The sequence below is a fragment of the Tinamus guttatus genome, unplaced genomic scaffold (assembly GCF_059628265.1).
Source record: "Tinamus guttatus ecotype Peru unplaced genomic scaffold, ASM5962826v1 Tinamus_guttatus_pri_ptg000732l, whole genome shotgun sequence".
NCBI lineage: Eukaryota > Metazoa > Chordata > Aves > Tinamiformes > Tinamidae > Tinamus > Tinamus guttatus.
Genome location: NW_028289266.1, coordinates 1,016,331 through 1,033,253, shown reverse-complemented (window position 1 = coordinate 1,033,253; position 16,923 = coordinate 1,016,331). Strand labels below are relative to the sequence as shown.

The window sequence follows — 16,923 nt, the reverse complement described above, 5'->3', positions numbered from 1 at the left end:
GAGCTGTCCGTTGGTGTATTGAACCTGAATCTCGCCGTAGTCCTCCAACAAGCAGGCACTGCCCCCAATGAGGAGATTTTTCCAGCACTTGGGTGATGAATTCTGACCATTTTGGCATGTTCCACCTCCGGAAATCCTTGACCCCTCATTCTAGTACTTAAAAGCAGCCTTTGTGGCTAAATGGGCATGCCAGAAAGGAGCAAAGGAAGACACTACGTTGTTGAAGAGAGAACAAAAAAACACTCATGTCATGAGCTAAAGCTATTTTGCATTTGACGTGAGTGTGCTGGAAAATTACTGCCCAGGAACTGGGTGACTCTGGGCCTGGGGCAGTGCAGGAGCACTATAAAAGACAGCCAAACTCTCCACTCTCCCATCCACTTCTCTGGCCTCCACCTCCTTGGGAACAGGTGAGTGTGAGGCCCTTTCCTCCAACTCCTTCTGTTCCTGCTCTTGCAGCACATCTCAGCCGATAGCTGTTCCTCTGTGCTGTGCTGGGTGGTGGGGCTGCATGGGAGGGGGAGAGAGAGGAGAAGTTGTGGCCTGGTGAGAGCCCAGAGTTGTCTGAGGGGTCTGTTTGCCTGTGGCAAGTGCAGGACCCTCCTTCACTCCGAGAACCCCTGACAGGGTCCTTGGGGTCAACACAAAAGAGCAGGGTGTGTTTTGGTCCACAAGATCATGGGCTAATGGGCCACCAGTTGCCTTGTCTTGCTCGTGGAAGTGTCACAAGCTGCTTCTCCTGAGTTTCCTGTCCTCTGCTTCCTCCCTGGCCTCTCTTGCAGGTGCACATCCTACGCTCAGACATGTCCTGCTACAACCCGTGCGTGCCATGTCGGCCCTGCGGCCCCACCCCGCTGGCCAACAGCTGCACTGAGCCCTGTTTCAGGCAGTGCCAGGACTCCCATGTCATCATCGAGCCCTCTCCCGTGGTGGTGACCCTGCCCGGACCCATCCTCAGCTCCTTCCCGCAGAACACCGCCGTGGGATCCTCCACGTCCGCTGCCGTTGGCAGCATCCTCAGCTCTCAGGGAGTGCCCATCAACTCCGGGGGCTTCAGCCTCTCTGGCCTTGGCCTTGGTGGCCGCTCCTGTGGCATCAGATGCCCGCCCTGCTAAACGAGCTGGTGATGGCCCTAGAGGAGCACCCCCACATACTTAGAAGATTTGACCGCAAAGGAGGATGGAGCTCCTGCCCACTGGATTCAGAGCGTCTGCCTGATTCTGGCTCCCTTGCAAATGAAGGCTGGGAGGTTCACCCTGAGCTTTCCCTCCTTCCACCCTCTCCTTTGCCTCTCTTGTCCTTGCTGTCTTCTGATGATGTGAGCCCCCTAAATGATTCTTGGGGCACCGTGTACCCATCTCCCTTTCCAGGTGCTCTTGGCTGCCCCAGGCTCCGCATACCTTGGGAGCTGTACATGGAGCAAACTTGTTTACAACTGTTGATTCATTAAAGGTCTTCTGCATGCCTACCTTTTCTAGTGGTCCTTCCCTCCATGGTTGTTCTCCGAAGCTGCCTGGGGACACGGGCAATGCTCTGGAGGCACAGGGATGGCTTGTGGGCAAAGGGGGACCCTTCAACACTCCCAGAGGAAGTGTGGGGTGGAAACTCTGCAGCAGTGGTCTTTTAGGCACTCTCCCAAGGAGCTGAGGGGGGCATCCCTGGCTCCTCCATCTGGTTGGGCCCTCTTGACCTCAGTGCGCATCCTTTGGATTGGGAAGCTAAGCTCAAGTGAAGAGCCCTGGCTTCAGGAGGCTCTGGGAAGGCAGAATCCCCATGAGCTCTCGGGGCATTCAGTGGTTCTTGCTCTGGGGGAAGGTGTGCTGTTGGAAGGGGTTCAGATGGAACATGGCTCCGGAAAGAGATCAGAAGTGAGGATGGGAGGCAATAGGCTTATGGAAAGCCCACATCATCATGCTCCTTTCTTGATGCCCTGGCTTTGTGGAGGAAATTGTCTGGAGAGAGACAAGCTGGGGGAGACCCAGGGCAGGATGAGAGGTAGGGGTGTTCTCCAGGTGTGCAAAGGGTGGGCAGGAGCTCCTCAAAGTGTTGGTCTCTCCAGCAGGAAGACTGGAGAGGGGCTGACAGCTGAGGAAGGGGTAGGGCTGAGCTGGGCAGGAGACACTCTGAGCCATGACCCGCAGCTTTCAGGGTAGTGGAGATGCCACCCACACTCTGTCCCCACAACACCGTGTCCCAGCCCGAAGCAAGAAGGCCGGGTGCAGCTGCTCTTGGGGAAGCCCTTCAGGACAGCTGCAACTGGCAAGAAATTGAGTGACACCAAGGACTGACAACAGCCTCCCGGGCTGCATCAACGGGAGCAGAGCCAGTAGTTTGATGGCAGTGATTATCCAGCTCTGCCCAAAACACATTCAACAGCATGAAGAATACTGTGTCCGCTCTGGGTGTTTGCTGCAAGACATGCATGTGGCAAATGGATCGAGCACGGTGGTGGGCTTCCAGCACGTTCATGGGTCTGTAGCTGTTGGCCCGTGAGGAGGGCTGTTCTGGGGGAATGCGATGTGCTGAGCCTGAAGAAGAAAAGGCAGTGCTGAGGGGACCAGTTGACAGCTCTCCAGTAACTCTGGGGAGCTCAAGGAGAAAACAAATGACGTTCTTCTCTTTAGTACATGGTTAGAGGTGAGGAGATGGCACAGGATAGAAGAAGAGAGGTTCAGACTGCACACAAGGTGAAACATTTTTCACCTCCAGAAAGGCAAGACTGGGCCAGACAGGTGAGCGGGTTGCCAAGTGTGTCTGTGCAGTCACCATCCTTGGAGGTTTGCCATAGTGTTGGAGATAAAAGACCCGGGCAAGGTGCTCTGCTCTCATGGCTGAATTGCCTTGGATCAGTGGGTTGTACCAGAGGACTGCAGAGGTCCCCTCTGTCTTGAACTCTCCTTTAATCCTATCATGCCAACTCCTCTGTTGGATAGAGCTCCCCACAGCAGGCACTGACACAATGGTGGTGACACAGTGCTTCAGGGGTATACAGCAATGGCAAAAGAGCACTCTGCTGCCTGAGCTCAGAGATAGGCTGTGCTGGAAATTCTCCTGCATCCTTTGTGTAGGGAAAGAAAGGGATGCAGAAAGAAGCTCTCTGATATTGGGGAATAACAGGAAACCATAATGCTAAAGGGTTTAAGCTGTTGGGTTTTCCTCAATCTTCTGTGCCAGGACTTTCCCTTATAGCTGGCATGCTGTTTTTTTCTTGTTGTCTGTTCTTTCTGGTGTCCTGCTCTTGTAAAGCCTGGTGTTGCACTTATGACACAATCAGATGAGGACCAAAGGCATTCTGTTACCGCAACAAGAGAGCAGACAATTTCATCCCACTCTCTCCTTACTACTTGTTTTGAATGTATAGTCTATGTTAGCGAAATAGCCAGCGCGTGCACGCAAGAGTGGAGAGCATCAATGAAATATGTAGCGAGTGTGCAAAGAATCCCATGTAGGTGGAGAAGCTTAGAAGGCAGTGTTGAAGCTGCGGGCTGAATAGGAGCCCTCAGAGCAACTGCTGTCCTGCACCTTTGTGAGTTCTCCAGGAGCAACCGCTTTCTCCCCCTGGACAGCTGGGGAGGGCACATGCACAAGGGGAAGGAGCACACGGGGACTCAGACTGCCATGGGGAAGAACTTTATTGAGTGGAGAGAGCAAAATGAAGCTGGTGTGAGTGGAGGCCCCAGAGCAGGGAGCACGAGGGTCTGCTGAGAGAGCGCAGCATGTGGGCACGCAGATTCCTAGGCGTCCATCTATCTGGCCCATTGGCAGAGAGGGCCCAGCAGAGCCTGCGTAGGCAGGCCTTGGGTTCCTTGTGCCTGAGGGCAGAAGAAGACAGCAAGGACATGGGAGGCAAAGGAGAAGGTGGAAGGAGGGGAAGGCAGACAGGAGTCACGCTGTGAGAAGCCTGAGAATGGCCACCTCTGGCCTTCCTTTTGAGGGGGGAACAGGCAATACGTAGATCCTCAGAAGCCAGTGGCCAGGAGGTCCATCTTCATTGTGATAGCATCTTCTAAGTTCCTGGAGGTGCTCCTCTGGAGCTGACACCAGCACGTTTAGCAGGGGAGGCACCTGTTGCCAAAGGAGCGGCCACCAAGGCCAAGGCCAGAGAGGCTGAAGCCCCCGGAGTTGATTGGCACTCCCTGAGAGCTGAGGATGCTGCCAACAGCAGCAGACGTGGAGGATCCCACGGCGGTGTTCTGCGGGAAGGAGCTGAGGATGGGACCGGGCAGGGTCACCACCACAGGAGAGGGCTCGATGATGACATGGGAGTCCTGGCACTGCCTGAAACAGGGCTCAGTGCAGCTGTTGGCCAGCGGGGTGGGGCCGCAGGGGCGGCATGGCACGCACGGGTTGTAGCAGGACATGTTCGAGGGTGAGAGGTACACCTGTGAGAGAGAGCAGGGAGGAAGCAGAGCGTGGGGGAGGCATGAGAAGACATTGCCACGAACGATGTGAGTCTCCCACGTAGAGGGGCAACAGCTGGAGGACATGAAGCCCAAAACACATCCCAATGCTTTGCCATAATGACAGGAGCCCTGCCAAGGACAGCAAGGCACAAGGAGGGTCCAGCCCTTGCCACAGCCAAACAGACCCCTCATACAACTCTGAGCTCTCACCAGGCCACAACGTTGGCCCTCTCTCCCCCTCCCAAGCAGCCCCAGCACCCAGCACAGCACAGAGGAACAGCTATCTGCTGAGATGTGCTGGAGGAAGAGGCGGAGGAGCAGGCAGCCAAAGCACGTCACCCTCACCTGGTTCTCAAAGCAGTGGAGGCGAGAGAAGTGGATGGGAGAGTGGGGAGTCTGAGCGGCTTTTATAGTGCTCCTGCACTGCCCCAGGCCCAGTGTCACCCAGTTCCTCAGCAGTAATTTTCCAGCACACTCACCTCAATGCAAAATAGCCTAGCTCATGGCATGGGTGGTGTGTGTTGTCACCCCAGTGGAGCCTTTCCATTTCCTCATTTTTCGAATGCCCATTCTCCACAAATGTGCTGGCGTTAGAGGTCCAAGGATTTTCAGAGCAGGAACATGGTTTTATGGGTGGAAGTCATGGCCCGTGTGCTGGAGAGCTCCAGTGCAGAGCCATGTATTTGGTAGGGCCACTCTTGTGCGGTTGTCTGGGACCTCTGCTCCTGGCTGGCCCCAGCCCTTCCTGGTGCTCTAGAAAAACCCCAGCTGAACACCCAAGGCTCATCGGACATGTGCATGGGCCGCATCCTTCCCTCTCCGTCCTTCCCTCCCAGCTCTCTCCATCTCTCTCTGCTCATGGTCCCTACACCCGCCCAGCAGTGACTGCATTGCAGCCTTTGACGCTCTTCCTCCTGATGCTCTTTGCTGTGGGGAGAGAACTGTGCAAGGAGGCAGGGTTGGCGGTAGGAAAGTCAAAGGTCACGTGGCGTTGAAGCAGGCCAGGGAGCTGCAGAGCAACACAGAAAGCTTTTCTGGTATACCAGCACCAAAAGGAAGACTAGGAATAGGTGGGCCTAGCCCTAGATGGCTCAGTGACCTTGTGATGACTGTGGAGGCTGGTGCTAGAGCTATAGCCCATAGTGAGGTCAGCACAGATGGGACACAGAAATCTGAGGTCCTCCAAGCCCCCTTGGCCTTGTGTCTTCACCGCTAAGATTTGCCTTCAGGAGAGTGAGGCCCCTGAGAACTCTGGAAAATCTGGAGCACGGAAGACTCACCCTCACTACAGGATGATGGAGACAGGGAACACTGAAAGAAAGTGGAACGAACACAAGTCCATGGGACCTGACACGACGCACCCACAATGCTCATGCAATTTGCCAATGTCACTGCTAGGCCACACTCAGAAAGCTTTGATATGTCACGGTGCTCTTAGGAGGTTTCTGAGTGCTTGGGAAAAGCAAATGTCAGTCATGTCATTGAGCAGGGCAAGAAGGAGAATGTGAGAGCCTAGAAGTCGTTCAGCCTTGCCTCCAGCCCTGCCAACGTGATAGAACAAATCATCCTGGACGCCATTTGCAGGCACATGAAGGACAAGGAGGTGACTGGGAGGAGTCAGCAGCATTTAGTGAAGGGGAATTGGGGCCTGAGCGGCCTTATAGCCTTCTTCGATGAGATGACTGGCTTTGGGCACAATGAGGGGAGAGCAACGCACATTGCTTATCTCAACTAAACCTGAGGTAAGAGGCTTCAACATAGTTTCCCACTACAGGCTTACAGCCCTCCTGAGAGTGTTCCGGACAGAGAAGTGGGCAGTGTGTGCCCTTGAAAGCTGTCTGTGTTACTGGCCTCCAAGGGTGGGGATGAGCAGCACCTGGAGGTTAGTCAAAGTGGGCGCAAATGGGTGTCAATCTGGGGGCCAATGCCCCTTCAATCCATCCTCAGTGACGTGGAGGAGGGGATTGGGTGCACCCTCTGCAAGTCTGCAGCTGACTCAGAACTGGGAGGAGTGACCAATAACCTCAGGGAGTTCTGCTGCCATTCAGATCTGCCTCCTGGCATCAGACTCAACCGTGGTGAAGGGCATTGATGGAACGGCAACACAGGCCTCAACTTCCTGGCCATAGAGTCTGGCAGTGTGGAGGAGTTTCCCTCAGCTCCTACCCGTGTGTAAGGTGAGATAGAGTTGCAAAGAGATCCCTGTGCTTACCGGGATCATCCCAGCCTAGCAGGCAACATGTGTGATCATGGCTTTAGAGCTTTGGCATACATTCCTCCCCACGCCCCTTGGCAACATACGGGGGATGTTGTGAGGAGGGTCTTGGCTGTGAAGGCATCTCAGACTACATCAAAGAATCACTGCCTCCTCACTGAGGTACGAACAAAGGGCTTCTCTTGTCTGGAGATGTGGAGGCAGTTGAGAGGCAGCTCCAAAGTGTACAGGGACGTCTCCAGTGGCTGTGCTGGCTGGCAGAGATGCCACCAGCTCTCAAGGGGAACACAGCCTGCCTGCATATTCCATTTGCATTCCTGAGACAGGAGCTGTGCTTGGTTGTGTGCCATAACACGAGGGCCAGGCCATGATGAACCACAGGCAGGCTGAGGAAGGCCGCGTGTCACCCTTCTGGCATGAGGCCAAGCCAAGCATGGGTGCTGGCTGCAGCCACACACCACATGCAGGCCTGAATTCCCCTCCAGCCTGCACAGATCCAGTGCTGCCCTGTGGAAACCTCTTCTCTGAACTGGGATCAGCTCCAGGGAGCCCAATGGCCATAGGCTTCCACACAGAGCTTGCGGTTGCTGCCACAGCCTGGGGGCCTTGCAGCATGGCCAGACCCTGGAGGACAATGGGCTGGGGGCCAGTGGGCTGGTGGCCAGAGTGAACTGGGGAGAGCAAAGGCTTGAGCTCAGGCACGGGAGTTTGTGGTGCTGGGCTCCTTCCTGTAAGGGCATCACAAGAAGCCCCACCAAGGAATCTGGGCTGACATTCCCCCTCTGCACGGACTGTTCCCAGCACTTGTGCCTGGAATCCTACATGTACTGACATGTTCCTGCCCCTGGAAGGCTCAGGTCTCTCATTCTGGCACTTAAAAGGAGCCTTCATGCCTAAATAGGTAAGCCAGAAGTGATGAAATTAAGAGGCTATGTTGAAGGGACAAGAAACACCACCCATGTCATGAGCTAAAGCTATTTTGCATTTGAGGTGAGTATGCTGGAAAATTATTGCCCAGGAACTCAGTGACTCTGGGCCTGGGGCAGTGAAGGAGCACTATAAAAGACAGCCAAACTCTCCAAACTCTCCACTCTCCCATCCACTTCTCTGGCCTCCACCTCCTTGGGAACAGGTGAGTGTGAAGCCCTTTCCTCCATCTCCTTCTGCTCCTGCTCTTGCAGCACATCTCAGCTGATAGCTGTTCCTCTGTGCTGTGCTGGGTGGTGGGGCTGCATGGGAGGGTGAGAGAGGGCCAAAGTTGTGGCCTGGTGAGAGGGTGGAATTGTCTGAGGGGTATGTTTGCCTGTGGCAAGTGCAGGACCCTCCTTCACTCCGAGAACCCCTGACAGGGTCCTTGGGGTCAACACAAAAGAGCAGGTTGTGTTTTGGTCCACATGATCATGGGCTAATGGGCCACCAGTTGCCTTGTCTTGCTCGTGGCAGTGTCACAATCTGCTTCTCCTGAGTTTCCTGTCCTCTGCTTCCTCCCTGGCCTCTCTTGCAGGTGCACATCCTACGCTCAGACATGTCCTGCTACAACCCGTGCGTGCCATGTCGGCCCTGCGGCCCCACCCCGCTGGCCAACAGCTGCACTGAGCCCTGTTTCAGGCAGTGCCAGGACTCCCATGTCATCATCGAGCCCTCTCCCGTGGTGGTGACCCTGCCCGGACCCATCCTCAGCTCCTTCCCGCAGAACACCGCCGTGGGATCCTCCACGTCCGCTGCCATTGGCAGCATCCTCAGCTCTCAGGGAGTGCCCATCAACTCCGGGGGCTTCAGCCTCTCTGGCCTTGGCCTTGGTGGCCGCTCCTGTGGCATCAGATGCCCACCCTGCTAAACGAGCTGGTGATGGCCCTAGAGGAGCTCCCGCACATACTGAGAAGATTTGACCGCAAAGGAGGATGGAGCTCCTGCCCACTGGATTCAGAGCGTCTGCCTGATTCTGGCTCCCTTGCAAATGAAGGCTGGGAGGTTCACCCTGAGCTTTCCCTCCTTCCACCCTCTCCTTTGCCTCTCTTGTCCTTGCTGTCTTCTGATGATGTGAGCCCCCTAAATGATTCTTGGGGCACCGTGTACCCATCTCCCTTTCCAGGTGCTCTTGGCTGCCCCAGGCTCCGCATACCTTGGGAGCTGTACATGGAGCAAACTTGTTTACAACTGTTGATTCATTAAAGGTCTTCTGCATGCCTACCTTTTCTAGTGGTCCTTCCCTCCATGGTTGTTCTCCGAAGCTGCCTGGGGACACGGGCAATGCTCTGGAGGCACAGGGGTGGCTTGTGGACAAAGGGGGACCCTTCAACACTCCCAGAGGAAGTGTGGGGTGGAAACTCTGCAGCAGTGGTCTTTTAGGCACTCTCCCAAGGAGCTGAGGGGGGCATCCCTGGCTCCTCCATCCGGTTGGGCCCTCTTGGCCTCAGTGCACATCCTTTGGATTGGGAAGCTAAGCTCAAGTGAAGAGCCCTGGCTTCAGGAGGCTCTGGGAAGGCAGAATCCCCATGAGCTCTCGGGGCATTCAGTGGTTCTTGCTCTGGGGGAAGGTGTGCTGTTGGAAGGGGTTCAGATGGAACATGGCTCCGGAAAGAGATCAGAAGTGAGGATGGGAGGCAATAGGCTTATGGAAAGCCCACGTCATCGTGCTCCTTCCTTGATGCCCTGGCTTTGTGGAGGAAATTGTCTGGAGAGAGACAAGCTGGGGGAGACCCAGGGCAGGATGAGAGGTAGGGGTGTTCTCCAGGTGTGCAAAGGGTGGGCAGGAGCTCCTCAAAGCGTTGGTCTCTCCAGCAGGAAGACTGGAGAGGGGCTGACAGCTGAGGAAGGGGCAGGGCTGAGCTGGGCAGGAGACACTCTGAGCCATGACCCGCAGCTTTCAGGGTAGTGGAGATGCCACCCACACTCTGTCCCCACACAACAACAACATGTCCCAGCCCCAAGCAAAAAGGCCGGGTGCAGCTGCTCTTGGGGAAGCCCTTTACGACAGCTGCAACTGGCAAGAGCCTTCAGTGACACCAAGGACTGACAACAGCCTCCCGGGCTGCATCAACAGGAGTAGAGCCAGTAGTTTGATGGCAGTGATTATCCAGCTCTGCTCAAAACACATTCAACAGCATGAAGAATACTGTGTCCGCTCTGGGTGTCTGCTGCAAGACATGCATGTGGCAAATGGATCGAGCACGGTGGTGGGCTGCCAGCACGTTCATGGGTCTGTAGCGGTTGGCCTGTGAGGAGGGCCATTCTGGGGGAATGCAATGTGCTGAGCCTGAAGAAGAAAAGGCAGTGCTGAGGGGACCAATTGACAGGCCTCCAGTAACTCTGGGGAGCTCAAGGAGAAAACAAATGACGTTCTTCTCTTTAGTACATGGTTAGAGGGGAGGAGATGGCGCAGGATGGAAGAAGAGAGGTTCAGACTACACACAAGGTGAAACATTTTTCACCTCCAGAAAGACAAGACTGGGCCAGACAGGTGAGCAGCTTGCCACGTGTGTCTGTGCAGTCACCATCCTTGGAGGTTTGCCATAGTGTTGGAGATAAAGACCCGGGCAAGGTGCTCTGCTCTCATGGCTGACCTGCCTTCGATCAGTGGGTTGTACCAGAGGACTGCAGAGGTTCCCTCTGACTTGAACTCTCCTTTAATCCTATCATGCCAACCCCTCTGTTGGATAGAGCTCCCCACAGCAGGCACTGACACAATGGTGGTAACACAGTGCTTCGCGGTGTACAGCAATGGCAAAAGATCACTCTGTTGCCTGAGCTCAGAGATAGGCTGTGCTGGAAATTCTCCTGCATCCTTTGTGTAGGGAAAGAAAGGGATGCAGAAAGAAGCTCTGTGATCCTGGGGAATAACAGGAAACCCTAATGCTAAAGGGTTTAAGCTGTTGGGTTTTCCTCAATCTTCTGGTCCACGACTTATGCCTCGCATGCTGTTCTTTTCTTGTTGTCTGTTCTTTCTGGTGTCCTGCTCTTGTAAAGCCTGGTGTTGCACTTATGACACAATCAGATGAGGACCAAAGGCATTCTGTTACCGCATCAGGAGAGCAGACAATTTCATCCCAATCTCTCCTTACTACTTGTTTTGAATGTATAGTCTATGTTAGCGAAGTAGTCAGCGCGTGCATTCAAGAGTGGAGAGCATCAATGAAATATGTAGCGAGTGTGCAAAGAATCCCATGTAGGTGGAGAAACTTAGAAGCCAGGGTTGAAGCTGCGGGCTGATTAGGAGTCCTCAGAGCAACTGCTGTCCTGCGCCTTTGTGAGCTCTCCAGGAGCAACCGCTTTCTCCCCCTGGACAGCTGGGGAGGGCACATGCACAAGGGGAAGGAGCACACGGGGACTCAGACTGCCATGTGGAAGAACTTTATTGAGTGGAGAGAGCAAAATGAAGCTGGTGTGAGTGGAGGCCCCAGAGCAGGGAGCACGGGGGTCAGCTGAGAGTTCACAGCATGTGGGCATGCAGATTCCTAGGCGTCCATCTATCTGGCCCATTGGCAGAGAGGGCCCAGCGGAGCCTGCGTAGGCAGGCCTTGGGTTCCCTGTGCCTGAGGGCAGAAGAAGACAGCAAGGACATGGGAGGCAAAGGAGAAGGTGGAAGGAGGGGAAGGCAGACAGGGGCCACGCTGTGAGAAGCCTGAGAATGGCCACCTCTGGCCTTCCTTTTGAGGGGGGAACAGGCAATACATTGACCCTCTGAAGCCAGCGGCCAGGAGGTCCATCTTCATTGTGATAGCATCTTCTAAGTTCCTGGAGGTGCTCCTCTGGAGCTGACACCAGCACGTTTAGCAGGGGAGGCACCTGTTGCCAAAGGAGCGGCCACCAAGGCCAAGGCCAGAGAGGCTGAAGCCCCCGGAGTTGATGGGCACTCCCTGAGAGCTGAGGATGCTGCCAACGGCAGCGGACGTGGAGGATCCCACGGCGGTGTTCTGCGGGAAGGAGCTGAGGATGGGTCCGGGCAGCGTCACCACCACAGGAGAGGGCTCGATGACGACATTGGAGTCCTGGCACTGCCTGACACAGGGCTCATTGCAGCTGTTGGCCAGCGGGGTGGGGCCGCAGGGCCGGCATGGCACGCACGGGTTGTAGCAGGACATGTTCGAGGGTGAGAGGTGCACCTGTGAGAGAGAGCAGGGAGGAAGCAGAGCGTGGGGGAGGCATGAGAAGACATTGCCACGAACGGTGTGAGTCCCCCACATAGAGGGGCAACAGCTGGAGGACATGAAGCCCCAAACACATCCCAATGCTTTGCCATAATGACAGGAGCCCTGCCAAGGACATCAAGGCACAAGGAGGGTCCTGCCCTTGCCACAGCCAAACAGGCCCCTCATACAACTCTGACCTCTCACCAGGCCACAACTTTGGCCCTCTCTCCCCCTCCCAAGCAGCCCCAGCACCCAGCACAGCACAGAGGAACAGCTATCTGCTGAGATGTGCTGGAGGAAGCGGTGGAGGAGCAGGCAGGCAAAGCACGTCACCCTCACCTGGTTCTCAAAGCAGTGGAGGCGAGAGAATTGGATGGGAGAGTGGGGAGTCTGAGCGGCTTTTATAGTGCTCCTGCACTGCCCCAGGCCCAGTGTCACCCAGTTCCTCAGCAGTAATTTTCCAGCACACTCACCTCAATGCAAAATAGCCTAGCTCATGGCATGGGTGGTGTGTGTTTTTGCCCCAGTGGAGCCTTTCCATTTCCTCATTTTTGGCATGCCCATTCTCCACAAATGTGCTGGCATTAGAGGTCCAAGGATTTTCAGAGCAGGAACATGGTTTTATGGGTGGAAGTCATGGCCCGTGTGCTGGAGAGCTCCAGTGCAGAGCCATGTATTTGGCAGGGCCACTCTTGTGCGGTTGTCTGGGGCCCCTGCTGCTGGCTGGCCCCAGCCCTTCCTGGTGCTCTAGGCAAACCCCAGCTGAACACCCAAGGCTCAGCGGGCATGTGCATGGGCCGCATCCTTCCCTCTCCGTCCTTCCCTCCCAGTTCTCTCCATCTCTCTCTGCTCATGGTCCCTACACCTGCCCAGCAGTGGCTGCATTGCAGCCTTGGACTGTCTTCCTCCTGATGCTCTTTGCTGTGGGGAGAGAACTGTGCAAGGAGGCAGGGTTGGCGGTAGGAAAGTCAAAGGTCACGTGGCGTTGAAGCAGGCCAAGGAGCTGCAAAGCAACACAGAAAGCTTTTCTGGTATACCAGCAGCAAAAGGAAGGCTAGGAAAAGGTGGGCCTAGCCCTAGATGGCTCAGTGACCTTGTGATGACTGTGGAGGCTGGTGCTAGAGCTATAGCCCATAGTGAGGTCAGCACAGAAGGGACACAGAAATCTGAGGTCCTCCAAGCCCCATTGGCCTTGTGTCTTCACTGCTAAAATTTGCCTTCAGGAGGGTGAGGCCCCTGAGAATTATGGAAAATCTGGAGCACAGAAGACTCACCCTCACTACAGGATGATGGAGACAGGGAACACTGAAAGAAAGTGAAACGAACACAAGTCCATGGGACCTGACACGACGCACCCACAATGCTCACGCAACTGGCCAGTGTCACTGTGAGGCCACGCTCAGAAAGCTTTGATATGTCACGGTGCTCTTAGGAGGTTTCTGAGTGCTTGGGAAAAGCAAATGTCAGTCATGTCATTGAGCAGGGCAAGAAGGAGAATGTGAGGGCCTAGAAGTTGTTCAGCCTTGCCTCCAGCCCTGCCAGCGTGATACAACAAATCATTCTGGACGCCATTTGCAGGCACATGAAGGACAAGGAGGTGACTGGGAGGAGTCAGCAGCATTTAGTGAAGGGGAAATGGGGCCTGAGCGGCCTTATAGCCTTCTTCGATGAGATGACTGGCTTTGGGCACAATGAGGGGAGAGCAGCGCACATTGCTTATCTCAACTAAACCTGAGGTAAGAGGCTTTAACATAGTTTCCCACTACAGACTTACAGCCCTCCTGAGAGTGTTCCGGACAGAGAAGTGGGCAGTGTGCGCCCTTGAAAGCTGTCTGTGTTACTGGCTTCCAAGGGTGGGGATGAGCAGCACCTGGAGGTTAGTCAATGTGGGCGCAAAGTGGGTGTCAATCTGGGGGCCAATGCCCCTTCAATCCATCCTCAGTGACGTGGAGGAGGGGATTGGGTGCACCCTCTGCAAGTCTGCAGCTGACTCAGAACTGGGAGGAGTGACCAATAACCTCAGGGAGTTCTGCTGCCATTGAGATCTGCCTCCTGGCATCAGACTCAACCGTGGTGAAGGGCATTGATGGAACGGCAACACAGGCCTCCACTTCCTGGCCATAGAGGCTGGCAGTGTGGAGGAGCTTCCCTCAGCTCCTGCCTGTGTGTAAGGTGAGATAGGGTTGAAGATTCATTCCTATGCTGGCCAGGATAATCCCAGCCTTGCAGGCAATATGTGTGATCATGGCTTTAGAGCTTTGGCATACATTCCTCCCCACGCCCCTTGGCACCATATGGGGGACGCGGTGAGGAGGGTCTTGGCTGTGCAAGCATCTCAGACTACATCAAAGAATCACTGCCTCCTCACTGAGGCACAAACAAAGGGCTTCTCTTGTCTGGAGATGTGGATGCAGCTGGGAGGCAGCTCAAAGTGTACAGGGACGTCTCCAGTGGCTGTGCTGGCTGGCAGAGATGCCACCAGCTCTCAGGGGGAGCACAGCCTGCCTGCATATTACCTTTGCCTTCCTGAGACAGGAGCTGTGCTCGGCCGTGTGCCGTGACACCAGAGCCAGCCCATGATGAACCACAGGCAGGCTGAGGAAGGCCGCGTGTCACCCTTCTGGCATGAGGCCAAGCCAAGCATGGGTGCTGGCTGCAGCCACACACCACATGCAGGTCTGAATTGCCCTCCAGCCTGCACAGATCCAGTGCTGCCCTGTGGAAACCTCTTCTCTGCACTGGGATCTTCTCCAGGGAGCCCAATGGCCACAGGCTTCCACACAGAGCTTGTGGCTGCTGCCACAGCCTGGGAACCTTGCAGCATGGCCAGACCCTGGTGGACAATGGGCTGGGGGGCAGTAGGCTCTTGGCCAGAGTGAAGTGGGGAGAGCAAAGACTTGAGCCCAGGCACGGGAGTTTGTGGTGCTGGGCTCCTTCCTGTAAGGGCCTCACAAGAAGCCCCACCAAAGGCATCTGGGCTGACATTCCCCCTCTGCACGGACTGTCCCCAGCACTTGTGCCTGGAATCCTACATGTACTGACATGTTCCTGCCCCTGGAAGGCTCAGGTCACTCTGGCACATAAAGGGAGTCTTCATGGCTAAATGGGCAAGCCAGGAGTGATGAAATTAAGAGGCTATGTTGAAGGGATAACAAACACCACCCATGTCATGAGCTAAAGCTATTTTGCATTTGAGGTGAGTATGCTGGAAAATTATTGCCCAGGAACTGGGTGACTCTGGGCCTGGGGCAGTGAAGGAGCACTATAAAAGACAGCCAAACTCTCCACTCTCCCATCCACTTCTCTGGCCTCCACCTCCTTGGGAACAGGTGAGTATGAAGCCCTTTCCACCAACTCCTCCTGCTCCTGTCCTGGCAGCACATCTCAGCTGACAGCTGTTCCTCTGTGCTGTGCTGGGTGCTGGGGCTGCATGGGAGGGGGAGAGAGAGCAGAATTGGGGCCTGGTGAGAGGCCGGAGTTGTCTGAGGGGTCTGTTTGGCTGTGGCAAGTGCAGGACCCTCCTTGATTCCAAGAACCCCTGACAGGGTCCTTGGGGTCAACACAAAAGAGCAGGGTGTGTTTTGGTCCACATGATCATGGGCTAATGGGCCACCAGTTGCCTTGTCTTGATCGTGGCAGTGTCACAAGCTACTTCCCCTGAGTTTCCTGTCCTCTGCTTCCTCCCTGGCCTCTCTTGCAGGTGCACCTTCTGCTCTAAGACATGTCCTGCTACAACCCGTGCGTGCCATGCCGGCCCTGCGGACCCACCCCGCTGGCCAACAGCTGCAATGAGCCCTGTTTCAGGCAGTGCCAGGACTCCAATGTCATCATCGAGCCCTCTCCTGTGGTGGTGACCCTGCCTGGACCCATCCTCAGCTCCTTCCCGCAGAACACCGCCGTGGGATCCTCCACGTCCGCTGCCGTTGGCAGCATCCTCAGCTCTCAGGGAGTGCCCATCAACTCCGGGGGCTTCAGCCTCTCTGGCCTTGGCCTTGGTGGCCGCTCCTGTGGCATCAGATGCCCACCCTGCTAAACGAGCTGGTGATGGCCCTAGAGGAGCTCCCGCACATACTGAGAAGATTTGACCGCAAAGGAGGATGGAGCTCCTGCCCACTGGATTCAGAGCGTCTGCCCTGTTCTGGCTCCCTTGCAAATGAAGGCTGGGAGGTTCACCCTGAGCTTTCCCTCCTTCCACCCTCTCCTTTGCCTCTCTTGTCCTTGCTGTCTTCTGATGATGTGAGCCCCCTAAATCATTTTTGGGGCACTGCGGAACCATCTCCCTTTCTGGGTGCAGGCTCTTGGCTGCCCCAGGTTCTCCGTACCTTGGGAGCTCTACGTGGAGCAAGCTCGTTTAGCTCTGTCAACTCATTAAAGGTCTTCTGCATGCCTACTTTTTCTAGTGGTCCTTCCCTCCATGGTTGTTCTCTGAAGCTGCCTGGGGACACGGGCAATGCTCTGGAGGCACAGGGGTGGCTTGTGGACAAAGGGGGACCCTTCAACACTCCCAGAGGAAATGTGGGGTGGGAACTCTGCAGCAGCGGCCTTTTAGGCACTCTCCATTGGAGCTGGAGGTGTGGTGGACATCCCTGGCTCCTCCATCCGGTTGGGCCCTCTTAGCCTCAGGGCACCCTGAGGCCAATCCCTTTGGATTGGGAAGCTAAGCTCAAGTGAAGAGCCCTGGCTTCAGGAGGCTCTGGGAAGGCAGAATCCCCATGAGCTCTCGGGGCATTCAGTGGTTCTTGCTCTGGGGGAAGGGGTGCTGTTGGAAGGGGTTCAGATGGAACATGGCTCCAGAAAGAGATCAGAAGTGAGGATGGGAGGCAATAGGCTTACGGAAAGCCCACGTCATTGTGCTCCTTCCTTGATGCCCTGGCTTTGTGGAGGAAATTGTCTGGAGAGAGACAAGCTGGGGGAGACCCAGGGCAGGATGAGAGGTAGGGGTGTTCTCCAGGTGTGCAAAGGGTGGGCAGGAGCTCCTCAAAGCGTTGGTCTCTCCAGCAGGAAGACTGGAGAGGGGCTGACAGCTGAGGAAGGGGCAGGGCTGAGCTGGGCAGGAGACACTCTGAGCCATGACCCGCAGCTTTCAGGGTAGTGGAGATGCCACCCACACTCTGTCCCCACACAACAACACCATGTCGCAGCCCCAGGCAAGAAGGCTGGATGCAGCTGCTCTTGG

General features: G+C 55.7%; 5 protein-coding genes across 5 annotated transcripts; 3 read left to right on the top strand and 2 right to left on the bottom strand.

The window, feature by feature from the left end:
* Nucleotides 1-338: 338 nt before the first annotated feature.
* LOC148591674 (feather beta keratin-like) lies at nt 339-1,115 on the top strand. The gene is made up of 2 exons (XM_088537151.1): nt 339-408; nt 799-1,115. Exon 2 carries the CDS (start codon nt 804-806, stop codon nt 1,113-1,115), a length of 312 nt encoding a protein of 103 aa, XP_088393277.1. The 5' UTR covers nt 339-408; nt 799-803.
* A 2,934-nt stretch (nt 1,116-4,049) lies between these two features.
* LOC148591673 (feather beta keratin-like) lies at nt 4,050-4,361 on the bottom strand. Its single transcript, XM_088537155.1, has one exon. The coding sequence runs from the start codon at nt 4,359-4,361 to the stop codon at nt 4,050-4,052; it is 312 nt and encodes a 103-aa protein (XP_088393281.1).
* Nucleotides 4,362-8,143: 3,782 nt separating this feature from the next.
* On the top strand, nt 8,144-8,455 carry LOC148591672 (feather beta keratin-like). The gene has a single exon (XM_088537153.1). It carries the CDS (start codon nt 8,144-8,146, stop codon nt 8,453-8,455), a length of 312 nt encoding a protein of 103 aa, XP_088393279.1.
* Nucleotides 8,456-11,387: 2,932 nt separating this feature from the next.
* On the bottom strand, nt 11,388-11,699 carry LOC148591671 (feather beta keratin-like). The gene has a single exon (XM_088537246.1). The coding sequence runs from the start codon at nt 11,697-11,699 to the stop codon at nt 11,388-11,390; it is 312 nt and encodes a 103-aa protein (XP_088393372.1).
* Nucleotides 11,700-15,468: 3,769 nt separating this feature from the next.
* LOC148591670 (feather beta keratin-like) lies at nt 15,469-15,780 on the top strand. The gene has a single exon (XM_088537267.1). The coding sequence runs from the start codon at nt 15,469-15,471 to the stop codon at nt 15,778-15,780; it is 312 nt and encodes a 103-aa protein (XP_088393393.1).
* The last annotated feature ends 1,143 nt before the right edge of the window (nt 15,781-16,923 follow it).